We start from the raw sequence: 14,432 nt of genomic DNA, 5'->3' as shown, positions 1-14,432 counted from the left end.
TTCCCTACAAAATGCACAAAGGTAAAAACTCATCAACGTGGAAGTTCACATTCATGGGGGCAGAACAATATTTGCTATGGTTAGATTTTAGCTGCTAGCTGTTTTTTGCAAATAAAGATTGGTGCAGTTGCTACTTGTGATTTAAACAAAGCAGAAATCTGTTATTCTGTCCAATAGGACTTCTCTCTACCCATCAGTTCTCCTGTCGGGGAGCTTTCTGAGGACCTTCCTCACAACATACATTCTATCTTAACTTTCTGGTCCCCACATGCTGAAAATGGAATCTGTGCTCAGCTTTATTTATTTGTCTATTTTCTATATCCACATCCAGATTAAATACTTCACAGGTTTTTCTCTCTCGAAAAATTCCTCTTGGCTAATTAAAAATACTTTTCAGGGAAAAGAATGAAAGCACTGAAAATCCCTTTGTCTAAGCCCTGTGTGAGAGTGATTTCATTTCTTAAGTCATAGAATTTAGGAGTTGTAGACAAAAGTGTTGCTGATGCCTCTTCTTCCATCTGGAATTAGTGAAGTTACTCTGTGCAAGTCTTCTCGTTTAAATATGCTGCTAGCTTTGTAGAATGCAAGCAAGCACATGCCCCATGCATACCAATTATTAAACACAAAGCAAACACAATTTGAACAGCAGTGTTTGTAGTCACAGCTGCCAGACTTTGTCAACAGCAGTGTTCTACTATTACAAGTTAAATATTTCTCTAGCTAGATGGGTTCTTCTATTCAGCAGAGAAGGTTAGTCCAGAACTCCTCGACTTTTTTTGCAGGAGACATATTACAGGCAAATTAGGGGTTGTCAGCCATGAGGCTATGTTGATTTTCATATGAGGAGTCAAAACTTTCAGTTAACTAACTTGCTTTCATATGCTTGTTAGTAAAAGCAAGTACTTCAGACCACAATAACAATGTTTTGTTTTAATTGGTATGCTGTGTAATGATACATAGATCCATTTTTGGACAAGTGTATTTAGAGTATCTGAGTCAATTACACATACAATAAAGAAATCATGCTAGAAATACTCAATGGAAAGTTTAATAATGCTGTTTTCCAGGATGCTACAAGATCACCACTGTATTCAGCCATGCTCAGACAGTAGTTCTGTGTGTAGGGTGCTCAACTGTTCTGTGTCAGCCTACTGGGGGGAAAGCGAGGCTCACAGAAGGTAAGGGGTAATGTTTAGCAGCCTAAATATATACTTAGATGAAGGCATTTGTGTATTCATAGCTTGTAAATATTTTAGTTTTCATTTTGAAAACTGATAGTGGAATTTATTTTGCAAATTGCTTAGACTTGGCTAGTAAAAACATTGTTAATGGGCCCTGAATTGCAAATTTTGATTTAGATTCTTGTTTTTAAATGGCTATGGCTATAGATATGCCAGGCAGCTAAGCAGCTACATTGTGATCAAACACACTCGATTTTAGGTGCTTTGACTTGTCATTTCCTTTAGCCTGTCTATAATAAATACTGCCTATTTAATTCTGAGCTAAGTTCAGAGCATTAAAAAGCACCATTAAAGGAGTAGGGTACTTTTGCCAGGCTAAAGCGATTCTGTGCCACTGCAAGTCAGTGAGGGCTGGCTTGCTTGCTTGTTTTTAAACAGTAATACTGTAAGGCAGTTCCCTAGCTCATGTTACTTTTTTTTTTTTTTTTTTAAATTATAAAGGAACAAAGAACTACTGATAATGATATACAGATAACTGGTATAGCACCAGTAACTTGAAGTGCAACCCAGTGTCTGGGATATATGAAAAACACTGGAAACACTTGAGAGCTTAAAAAAAAATTAAGTAACAAATCCAGATTTTATTCACGTTTTGTTTAAAGGACAAAAGGTAAATATATATGCACATTACAAACAATATTGCTTATACAGATGTAGTTTATATGAGGACAGAATACCTGAAGGTATGTTGAGCAGTTGAAAAGGTATCAACACTCCTAGCAGCTGTTTCAGTTTGAGGTTTGTATCACTAAGGGATGGAACAGTAGACTGAAACTTTAAAAGGCATCTGGAAGAAGAGAAATAGTACACCTTAGCCTTATTTTAAGATGAATTGTATGACAGCCATGTTATATGACAGCCAAGTTATATGACAGCCAAAGTGCTAAATCTTTACTTCCTGTGGTACGTGAAATTTAAGTGTATTGCATGAGTTTTCCTACTGAAGTTGGGTGGGCAATTTTCCAAAGCAGTCAAACAATTTAAGGATTACTCATATCCATACTCATGTGATTTTTTTTACAGGCTGTTCGTTTAGGAGAAAGCAACACTGAACACTTCAGCATGGGGTTTTGGATCTGTGTTCCTGAAAGCCTTAGCAGTTTAAAAATGCCTGTTAATACAACAATGTAATTACAATTGATTTTGTAAAAATTACATGCTACTAGTGACTAATGAGCTGGAATCTCTTTTTCAATAAATGATTTGAAGTGCAAGTTTTTCCTGGAAGTTTGCAGACAACTGAGCTCTATTTTTATAATTTTACTTTTAAATATGGTATTAGTAATTTGGTGGTGTCATTTAATATAAAAACCTTGGCCTTGCTGCATTCTTGCCCTCATTAATCATCAACTAGAGCAGCGTAATGCATATGGTGACAGAACCTGCTCTAAGAATGCATTTTGTATACTTTATTACTGCAACCACCCTAACTGCAAGGGTTGCAAAGGCTAGATAGATTTAAAATGGCTCATTTGCTTTCAACGTTGCTTTAGTCCCTTTACCATGTTGAGTGGTGATAAATAAAAATATAAAGTTACTCACTTATGTTCAGCTGTTTTTCTGGAATGCATGTGTTTTCCCTCCCTCTAATCTGGTCTCAAAACTGCCTTTGGTATTCTATACCAAAAAAACAAAAAAAAAGAGTCTTTTGCAAAACACTGAAACCACTCTGTATAGAGAAGGCATATGGTATATAAGCAACAGTAAGTCAGCAAACTATATTAACAGCTGTGAATGGTATCCAGTCACTAAAACTAGTACAGCAAAACCATGCATATTTTCAGTATTAAATACTGACATTAAATAATTACCTTTTTGCAACGAGGAAACAGGTTTGGAATTAGTTTTTAAAAGCCATTCCTTTCTAAATGTCTGTTAAAAAGTGGCTTTATTTTTTTAAAACCATTAAGAAAACATTCAAACAAAGTCTTACATCTTTTGTTTTACTGAATAATGTCTCAAGTTATATATCAATATCTCTTTCAAAAGTATCAGGTGTCTTAGTGAGCTAATTATTGCTGGGAATTTCCATTTAACCTCTATTCTTTTTATGGCTTCTAAAACTTGTATTTTTCTAGTCAATAAAAAAATCCCCAAAACCTGATACTACAATTTGTTGTATTTGCAACGAGTTTTATTTCCGTTAATTCAAACAGTGAACACTTATAACTACCAGATGCAGAAAGTAGGTGTTTGATACAGAAATAGATGCACCAATTTAGTGTCCATGCCTTTTAAGAAAAGTAGGTTTATGTCAGTGCCATACTGTGTTTTCAAAATAAAGGTTAAATTAAGAGCAAGTTTATCATGAAGGCTGCTCTTCATTGACCAGACAGTTTCCCACACTTAATGCCAGTCCATCAAATAACTAGTTTCAGAACAAAGATCAAAGTAGCAATATGAATTCACTTGTGACCTGAATACATGTGCTAGATCAGATTCCTAGTCTCCTGTATCTTTGGCTTCTCTTCCTCCACCCTAAAAGGTAAGAACTCATGATTAAGTAAATATCAAATCACAGAAAGTCAGTGACCCATTTTGTTCCAGGTATTAGAAGATGAAATTTAGACATCGTAGCATCTCCAATACTGTTCATGTGACAACAGAGGCTTTTTAAAAGCCTTAAGTTATGGAAGATACTGTATGAAGAACATGGTATGAATATAAAAAGTTGGTGGCTAAACATACTCCATGAGGGGAGTGAGACAGTGTCATTAATATTTTGGTACTGGAAATGCCTTAGACACTTCTTGTTATTCACTTTCATATATACTCCAAATACTTACATTTATTAGCATTTGGTCATATGCAGACAAGCGTAATGGTAAGCCTACACCTCATTCTGAATCTTTGTCTAAAGCCAAACACAATGGTCAGCAAGTGACACTTGTTTACTCTCAAGTATGCAAAATGGTTTTCAAGAACAGTAAATACCATTTGCAAAACAGATGCATCATACAAGAAAAGTATGTTATAAATCCTAAAGTAATAGTGTTACTTTTCAGATTTTCTGTATTTAAAACATTCTATTTGGTCTATTTCTATTCGTGTATTCTTCAACATGAAAACAACTCAGAACTACTTACTCTTGTTCCCGATGTAAAACAGGAAATGACTTCTGCTGCTGCATGTTTACCCAGCTAGTAGGTGCTCAAGACTCAAGAGAACTAAAAAAAAAAAGTTGCTATTGTAGAAGACACTCACCTCCAGTATTTCTGCACTGGAACTGTCAAACAATATCAGAGACGTCAGTGGTAGAGTAGGTAATTTATTGCTTGAACAAATGAAAGTTTGTTCAGAAAGGTTTTCTCTGTTGTCTCTGCTGATTTGACATTCTTGAGAAAAGACAACCCATTATTACAGAATAGAAAAGCGAAGTTTTGGTGAGTGGGACACAAAACGCAAGCAAATAGTTTAGATGCAAGCTTTTACTGGTTTAAGGCACAAGAATTATTAAGAGTACTAAACCAGTCCTAGTAGCTTCAATTAAAAATGTAGGTAAAACACTGACATCTCAAAATACTAAATTCCCTGCTTTATCAGTCTTGGGTAACAAATGCTATCATAGGCATACTGGGAACAGAGATTACATTGGGTTTCATCACAGGGCAAGTAACAACTATGAAGTTAATACCAAAAGCACTAACTTGGGAAAGAGGCAGGTATGGCTATCTTCTGCTAGCTGTTAATCTAAGACATCTTGTTCCTTAAATTCAGAGCAGAGCTGCTAAACAGTATAGGGATGTAAGTATTCAAACCTTTCCTGAAGGATATTTTATTTTGTCTCAGCCTGGAAATACTGTCTGATGTAACTGCAGGGGAAGTGGAATGGGGGGGTAAATCTCGGGAGATCATGGAGTTCTCCCATGCCATTATGGAATATATAAAATTAACAGATTCAGATGTTACTGTATTCTTATAGTAAAAGCAAAGATTAGAAAATCCTTCTTTGGAACTCTATCACAATTTCGTGTTCAACCTTGTGCAAAGGTAACTCCTAGAGGAAGGTCTCCAAATGGAAAAAAAGTATGGTTTTCAAAATAACCTCTTAAAGTCTGTGAGACTTCTACTACTGGCTTCAAGAATGGGCTTTAACTTTTATTGACTTATTTGAGTTCCCAATTCCTTTATCTAAAGGAATATCTACATAACAGAATACAGTGCCATTTCTGGCTACCAAAGTCAGCATGTGTATCATTCAAAAACAATGAGTTTGACAGCTCACGATGTTGTGCTACTCAGGCATATTTGACTGTGGAAATAATACCCTTATTTCACAGTAAACTAGTTTCACACATTCTCTGTGTCCAATAAAAATGGGAGAGAAGGCATCTAAATAACAAAAAAGTTTTTTTACGTACATTACTCTAGCCTCATTCTTTTCAAATTCTTAACAATCCACAGCTCTGACAAAAGTGTACTTCTGGTATAAATCTGCATTCTGGAGGTAGCTTCAAGATTTGTGTTTTGTTGGTTTTTTTTCCTTTTTAAGCAAATAAGAAAAGCGCTATGTGAAAATATAAAAATCAACAGTAAAACCATTTTTCTTTAAAAAGTAATACAAACAGTTTCAACAGACAAGAACTGCGAGAATAACGAATTACGTCTGTGTGTGCTCAAATGAAGATGCGAAATCTTTCAAAAGTTTCAAATTTGACTGTTACATTATCCTTTTCTCCAAGTTAGGAACTTCCCTGAGAGATGAATTTCAGTTACACATAAGTTTAGCACCACTAGCAGAAGTTAATTAAGTCAATTTTTACATATTTTTAGTGATCTTTACATATTCTTAGTGATCTCGGAGTCCAGTTACACCCTTCTCCATTTGTTTTTCATGTTTCAGTACAGTGAGTTCAGTTACATGTATCCCTTTTTTTTTTAATCTGTATATTGTGCCCGTTTTTCTTTATCAAATTCCCTTGCAATCTTTAAGGCAGTGCTGTTGAGTGAAACCGATTGCATATTACAGATAATGCTAACAATTACTCCTCTAGGTGGTGCCACTAGCCCAGTGTCTATAGCTTCAGAGTCCAGCTCTTCAGGAAGAATGAGGAGGACACTACTCGCCCCCACTGCACCACCCGTATGAGATGCATAGTGTCTCTGCTGTCTGCAACAGCCACATTGTTGTTTTTTCTCTACTACAGCCCAAGCCATTGCGTATTTACCATCCCTGTCCCATGACACTTCTGTTTTTGCCACTGGGGTCCACATCATTGCGACTGTGTCTGGTTTCAGGTACCCCGGAAGAAGCTTGCCGTTAGTGTTTTGAAATTGTCCAGCTTGATAACTGTATAACAAGGCATTTCCAAATTTCAGAAGGTCACCTACCGACGACAGAAAGCCACCACCAGCCCACTTGTAAGAGTTGTCCACATACGGTGCATTCACCAGCCGTCCCTTTTTGTTGTAAACATAACACCTGGAATTCAACAAAATTCAACAAAATTCAACTTGTCATTCTCAGATACTATACAAAACTACTTTAAGCTACCCTACCTTAAAAGAGCAAACTGAGCATGTACAACCTTGTTCTCTTGAAACTTTAGAATTTTTTTAAAATACTTTTTTCTTAAATATGCTTTTTGCAGAAAAATCAACAAGAAATTCAGATGGGAAAACAAAAATTAAGGTGACGACTTAGGTTAAGGAGCTTAGTTTCAATAAAAGTACTAATCCTTCTACTTACTCTTCGGATACACTAAGAGTAAAGGCAGTATACAAATAAGAGATGTGACAGAAATCTATAGATCAGCACAGGACTTTTCTTAAATCCCTGTACTAGATTTAAAGGGGGTGGGGGCATGGCAAGCCTACTATCACACAGAGATACACTCCCTATCTAGTCCGTACTTATATTGGAAAACTTTTAGGGAACCTCTGAAAAGCGTTAATACTGAAAGTCAGAGATTGAAGCAAAGAGAGAGAGACGAATGGTCCAAGACTACCATCAGCTCTGCCAGTGACTTGATTATCTGTGTCCCTATAGTCAGTTTTTCAATCATAAACCTGTTACAAAGACAATGAAATGCTTGAGTTACATCTCTAAAATCTAGAACGTGAATTTTTAAACATGTTCATGTCAGGGAAATATAGTATCACCAAACCATTAAACAAACCACAACATGTCCGTATGTTCTAGTTTAATGCACCAAGCTAGCTATTTGTGGAAGCAAAACCATCACTTCAGCATTTCAGTTTTGCTTAACAGTAAGTTAAGCCCATAAAGCACCCCCCAAAAAAGCATCTGTCCCAATTCTTTCATCCCTACTATATTTCAGTTTATAAAAGGTTTAAAATACACACATATATTTAAAAGAACTTGACTGTACAAGCTTGATAATTTATGAGAACATCACTAGCATCCAGATCTACAGCCAGAAGAGCCTCTGAAAATTTGCAAGCAAAATACCAGCACAAAGCATCTTAGAACACAGCAGTAAAAACACTACAAACTGCTCTGCGTGCATACACACATACACACACTCTTTAAATACACATTTTTATGTAAGTACTATAAACCCTGGATTCAACACCTTCATCACCATTTTCATTTTTTGAGAGCATTTGAGAAGCCAAACTTTTTAAAAGTTTGAGTTTCATATTCATGAGCCTTTTTCCATAACCTGCTTTTGTGATTCAGTTACAATTCTTCTCCTGCACCAAAATTCAGCTGGTGAGTCAATAAATCAGTTTCAGAGCCCAGACAGGTAGGTCAATAAAATAAGGCTGCAGAGAAAGACATGAAACTCTACCCTTATACACTATATTGGAATGGATTATCCAGTTACACAAATTTCTCTGGGTTTTGGGTGAGGGTTTTTTGGTTTTGTTTTGTTTGTTTTTGTTTTTTGTTTTTTTTTGTTTTTTTTTTTTTTTTTAAGTTAGTAAAAAGAAATCAATTAGTAAGGTATGTTCTATGTTAAACAGAATTTTAATTCTGCTTAAAATTGATACTACAAATTTATGAAAACCTTGTGTTACTGTGAGACTACTACAATTCCACAGAACTCTTAGAAGTCAGTATATTGAGCAAACCAAGGTAACTATATATTCTAACACAATCTTCTAGTTACTCCTTTATTTTACTCTATTTACACTTACCTGCTTATTTGTACTCAAAATAAATGCAAACTTCATAGTCACCCCTGCCACTTCACCCCATATATACTTTTATAGCAGGAAATACTTATGTCCTATTCCGTAATTTTACATGCCAATTACAGAACCAATGCCATAATGCTGACAAAAAATCAGTTACATGACTGACTTTGAAACAACATAAATCACGTCATTTAAAAGCCTGAAAAAATTCATGCATTCTTAATTCAGCTGTCTTAATAAAGATAGAAAGAACAACAACTGGGGGGGGAGGGGAAGGAGGGGGAGAGTAAAGTTTCATCCTTGTTTACCTTGCTCTGTTATATATCATTGCTTCATTGTCATCTAGTACAGTTGATAGCATATCCAAATCACGAAACATTTTTAGCATATAATCTGTAAATTTTTGTCCTGAAACTCTCTCCACAACAGCGCTTAAAAGAGTAAAGCCATATGTTGAATACAAGAACTGACTACCTTGAAGAAACAGGAGAAAGGAGGGAGAAAAAAAAAAAAGTTAGCCGCTTGATGCTTAAATGAAATCTTAAAGATAAAATTTAAGTAAACACATGTGTAAATAAAACTATGTATAGCAATGAGAAATCAGTTAAAAGACTCCCCCTTCATCCCCATTTTAATATGATGTGAATCACAAGCTTATGATACTGGGCCTTAGGAATTTCTATACTGCAGCAAAGAAAGATGCTTGCTAAGTGCAGGTAGCTCTGAGAACAGACCTAAAATACTTTCAGCGATCTGCATGTACAGCCAGGTTTCACGCCAAGATGTGAAGACTGACATTTAACGTCCTTTACACAAGATTCACTATACCAGTTCTAATAAGAATGTCTGGATTTGGAAAGCTGAAGCAAACCATAAAATTACTTCTTAAAAGATGCTCACCTACTGTGACTTGTTTCTGTGTGTATACCCTAGAGATGGAAAGACAAGGGTAGTACTTGCTCAAGGTTGTCAAAGGTCTTGATCACTTCTATCATAGTGTTTCTGGTTCTAGTTTTCTAGTTCTAGAATATCCTTAAAGATTATATGAACACTAACATGCATATTATCCAAGACAAAATAATTTATTTCCAAAACAATGTTTCTTTTTTTAAATCTCATTCTTGCACTAATGCCTTTTATGAAACATCTACACACCAAGCAACTGCCGAACTGCATAAAGATCTTACTTGAAATGGTTCCTAGAACTCTTCAAATGGTAAGTGGTTAACTTCTCACCCTTCCTACCCCTCTCCCCTTAAACGCATATTATTTGCTGTTTGTCAGCAATGTGTATCATTTGCCTGTTAATCTAACTGATTTAGAATTTACAGATGAAGCTCCTCAAAATCCTCTCTAGAATTAATTTAAGTAATTCCAGCAATAAATAATTTCATCTATTCTGTGATTCCATGGTCTTTATATAGACTTTTTCAGCTCTTGTTTAGCACCTCACTAAGTTTTTTTGCTTTTGGTTCACATCTAGAAGGTCCAGAGCACGAATACAGGTCGATATCCACTTTTACAAAATACTTTGTAGACACAAATTTGTTACCAAAATTATAATCTGCTTTAGCATTTATAAATTCAGTAACTGGTAGATTTCATAGCACTTACTGCACTTCATAGAACTCCTTGGAGAAAAGTCTTATTTCTACCTGAGGTCCCACTTTCTCTTCTCCCCTGCATTATCTGGGACTCTTTGTACTACTCTAAGACTTGGCTACATCACATTTTGAACCTGCTGGATTATGGTACAGATACAACATTAAAAAGAATGATTCTTATATAGATGACTTAAGTCCACAGATTGATAAAGATATCCATACAAGACTGTTATTTAAAATTGAACTAATAAAATCCTGATGAGTTCAGTCTTCAAAAGTTACCTCAGTTTTAAGACAGTTACATGACCAGATAGCTTCTGCAGAACAGCCCAAATACTTCTTCATTGAGCTTTTAATGGGGCAAGAAGGGAAAAAAAGAACAGGGGGCGAGGGGAAGCAGAACAAAATAAAAACTCCACACAACCACTCTTTACTGGACTCTACTATCCTCATTGCATGTAAAACAATTTGAAACAGAAATGTCACCAGAAGGGCGTATTTTGGTCTAAATGACTAGAAACTCACCTGGTTTAAAGAATAAAGGATCATTTTTAAATATCTTCAGTGACTCAATCACGCTTTCAAATTTTTCCTTCAAATAATACTCCTCTTGCTCAAATTCTGCGTCTCTCCTGCCAAGTTTTGAATTTCGGCTTTTTACCTCACCTTCGTGTTCTTTCCTTGGTTTGACAGAATCAGTCTTTTCAATCCCTTTGCCTTCTTTTTCTTTTTGTTCTTTATCCTGATGGGGTTTTGTCAGTTTAAATGCTCTGTTTGCCTTTTCCTTTTCTTCCTTTACTTTTCTAATATCTTTTTCATAGTGACGAATCCCACTCAAATGTGAAACTAAGAGTCTTGTAGTAATAGCGACCTACGTAGAAAGGACAATATTTAAATGTGAGCTCTCTTCATTAAAGATGTGACGCACACTAAATCACCAGAAAAGCAAAATTCAACATGACAAGGAACAAAGATATAAGACCTTTTAAACATCATGTATCAAACCTAATTAAAATATATACATATCTAGGCACACATGACATACTTGATGTAAAACTGAAGATCCAGATTTCCAGCATTGCTTTTTTGAGCAGCAAACATCAGTACTCGTCTAAATAATTTTTGGCATTTTACAGGAATAGGTCCAGATACAGGTACCTGTACACATATGGCTTATGCAATGACAGGAACAAAAATAAAAAAAAAAGGTTACCAATACACAATTACATACCTTTTCACCCTCGTAGACCTTTTCTGGAAACTCAGGGACATATTTCTGTACTGGAGCATCTAAATCCAGTTTCCCCTCTTCCCACAATTTAGCAACAGCCATCATTGTAAGACACTTGCTAATACTAGCAATTCGCATGATCGTCTCTGGCTTACATATTACGCGATTCTCTACATCAGCATAACCCAAACCTTCAAGAAAATAAAAACATCATGGTAAATATGTTGCACAGAGACATGCTGAATTAATTATTTGCAATGAATTAGATTTACTGGCGCCTTACAATATTTTTCCTCTAGCTAAACTGGGACATGAAGCAGTAGACTATCCCTGCTCCTGCTTCAATTAAGTTAATAACATTTTAATGTAGTAGGAACAGTTAATCAAAGCCCATTGTATTGGCCAATGGCATTCTAAGTTACTGATTAAGACTACAAAACAAACCTAATGATAAATGAGATAGAAGATCAAGCCAAAATTTACACTCCTGAGGCCAAACAGTCAATGTAGAAAAACTAGAGATCAGAATCCAGATCGTAAAATAACTGACCGACAATCATAAATACTCCTTTTATTGTTCTGAACCAATGGTTGAAAGAGTAAAAGGTCTTATTTTATCAATACAGAAGTTGAAAAAGCAAATCACTCACAGACTCATAGCAATTACCGAAGCTGTAAAGCTTCACAAAACAGTGGTGTTATACACTACATTTCAACATCACTCGGCATGACTTCAGTTAAAAGACAGCTTAATAGTCTCCATACGAGTGTTTTCCTATGTAACCAACCCACAACTCTGGTAGCAAGAACTGGAATTCATAAGGCATTATCAAGCTCCCACACTAGTCCTCATTTTGAGTTAGGTTTGAAGAAACCGTGCAAGTAATGTTGCAGCATAAAAACCAATGAAATGCAGTAATGACGTATTTGCACTTTTCAGTACGAGCAAGGCCTGCAAGCAATGCATGTCTCTCTATATAAAACTGTAGTCTAATAATGAACTACACAGGAAAAAAAAAAACCCTTGCCAAAACACAAGAAATAAAACAGATGACATGTCAGTTGCCCAAGACCCTTTCTTTTACATGAAGTGTCTACTCAAATGTTTGCATGGTGCTTGTGAATGCAGATGTTGTACCCCTCAGTGAAAATCCCTTTCAAATCTCCAACCACTCTCATCAGTTTAGCAAGAAAGCAAGTTTAGTACCATGGTCACAGAGTATGTGCAACCTACACCTGTTCCTGTGTTTTCACCCCACAAAGAAGGGAGGAGGACAACAAAATGTGCCAGAGGTCTGCTAGAGCAATGTTACCCACCTCCCAGCTGCCTTACTCAAGGCAGGGGTACAGAAAGCTCTGCCATGGCTTATGCTCCCACATGTAGTTGTCTTGCTACTGGATCTGGCAGTCCTGGTGATAAACTACAACCCTGGAACTAGTTCCCTCAGGCACTTCCTGCATGTCAAAGAAGGGATTCTGCAGAAGTCTTACAAAAACTTCTGCTTCCATTGCCAGGTAATTTAAGACCAGAATAAGCTATCTGATTTGAGAAAGTGTGATTAAGTTTCTAGCACAATTTTCTTACTAGGCCACATTACAAAAGGTACCAAAGGCTCTCCAAATCACTTCTGTCATGATGAATGAAAAACTAAAACTTATGATCAGCTTTATACATATATAAAAGTTAATGCAACAACAGACTGTCAGAAGAAAGTTAGTAACAATCTTGCTTAGAAACGGTTTTGGGTTGGTTGGTTTTTTTTTTGAAAGTCACACTAATGCAGTATGTTGCCCTTTACTACTACCATTTAAGTTGTCAAAAAAAAAACCCAAAATTTGGGGGTTTGAAATTTTGGTTTTGAAAATGTTCATATGAAAACACATGAAAATGTTTCTGAAAACAGACACACTGTTTGGTGGGTTTTTTTCAATAAACATCAAATGTCTACATGATATGAGCAGTACTGACAGACTAACACTCAACTGCGTGACCAGAAAAATTACTTGCAATTGCTAGAAGGATGACACCTGTTAAATCTCAGTACCTTCCCAGTAAAAATCTACACCTCAGCCCACAAATAGGAGACAGGTCACCAAATGTGAGCCGTTATTACTTTGACTATCAAGTAAGTTCCTGTGGGGAGGACAGTTCTTTACCTCCTATATACAATTCTACCAGACCACTATATAGCTGTATGTCTACAGTGTAAGTATATTCAAAGACCAATCTGACAAATAAATGGAAGAAAGGTTCTTAAATGTAACTGTTGACATACACTAGCACATTCAGGAAGTTAATAAATTAGAGATTCCTGGAAATTACTAAAGTTTACCACGGAAAGTATCACTTCATATTCTCTAGGCACCTGTTTCTGGCCACTGTCCAGAGACAGGACATCAAGTGGATGAAATGCCACCCTGATCAGCGTGTCCAAATTGTTAATTTTTGAAACGTTCATTGCTTTCCAACAGCATGCACAACTACTACTCCCATATACTAACCTTCTGACCAGACTTCCTTTCCATCTACAGAAACTCCAACTAGCATACCTGGAATTCCTGCTTCATCCTGTCAAAAAAAATGGGACAGAAGACACTAAGAAGGATCTTTATGGTTAAAAAACACCTTCTCCCAAACCCTAAACATGCAAAAGCAATCCTACAAATACACCTGCATATTGTTGTCACATTGCAGTTGAAATTTTGTTAAATACTAGTTGGGCTGAAGTGGTATAAACTGCTTTTGGAAAGTAGACGTTTTAATCCAGCATCTGGGAAAAACATAGCTAACAACAATAATAATTAAAATAAAATAATTTATTTAACAATCTAATTAAATTAATTATCGCGACATGCAAGAAAAACTCAACAGAAACAAAACATTACAGAGTTAATATGCAACGTGCAAACTGCATAATTTCAAACGACCTTCAGCTAGATTTTCAAAGTAACTACAACGTGCTTTTTAAACAAACCCCTCACCTCCTTCTCTCCTTCCTACAGCCTGTGAGGCCTTCCCTTGTTCTCAGATACCCCGTACTGTACCATACTTCCACCAGCTACCCACGTCAAGCTCTGCCTGGCCTAAGCTTCCCAAACACTGACGACCTTCACTGACACTACACTAAGAAGAACACTAACTAAGTATTCTGTAAGAGAGTTGCCGTGACATTCAGCGATTCATTTGTGCTCGCTGAGCGGGAACCCAACGAGCACCCAACAATAGCTGTGGGCGGCGCGACGGGGTGGGCG

At 36.2% G+C, this 14,432-nt stretch overlaps 2 protein-coding genes across 2 annotated transcripts in view; one reads left to right on the top strand and one right to left on the bottom strand.

Moving 5' to 3' along the window:
* Window positions 1-2,293, top strand: part of RPS27L (ribosomal protein S27-like) — a gene marked incomplete at its 5' end in the record, with an annotated part of 3,668 nt that extends 1,375 nt beyond the window's left edge. The window contains 2 exons of the mRNA XM_010295024.1: window positions 1,068-1,178; window positions 2,265-2,293. Of these exons, the coding sequence (XP_010293326.1) occupies window positions 1,068-1,178; window positions 2,265-2,293 (140 nt within the window). The remainder of the gene's footprint in view (window positions 1-1,067; window positions 1,179-2,264) is intronic.
* A 3,768-nt stretch (window positions 2,294-6,061) lies between these two features.
* On the bottom strand, window positions 6,062-13,749 carry LACTB (lactamase, beta; the record flags this gene model as incomplete). The annotated part of the gene is made up of 5 exons (XM_010295023.1): window positions 6,062-6,663; window positions 8,654-8,819; window positions 10,475-10,820; window positions 11,181-11,371; window positions 13,683-13,749. Coding segments are annotated over 5 exons (1,314 nt in total), but the record flags the coding sequence as incomplete, so codon positions are not given.
* Between the last annotated feature and the right edge of the window lie 683 nt (window positions 13,750-14,432).

Source organism: Phaethon lepturus, unplaced genomic scaffold, assembly GCF_000687285.1.
Source record: "Phaethon lepturus isolate BGI_N335 unplaced genomic scaffold, ASM68728v1 scaffold46739, whole genome shotgun sequence".
Classification (NCBI taxonomy): Eukaryota; Metazoa; Chordata; class Aves; order Phaethontiformes; family Phaethontidae; genus Phaethon; species Phaethon lepturus.
This window is presented reverse-complemented; position numbering and strand designations above follow the sequence as displayed.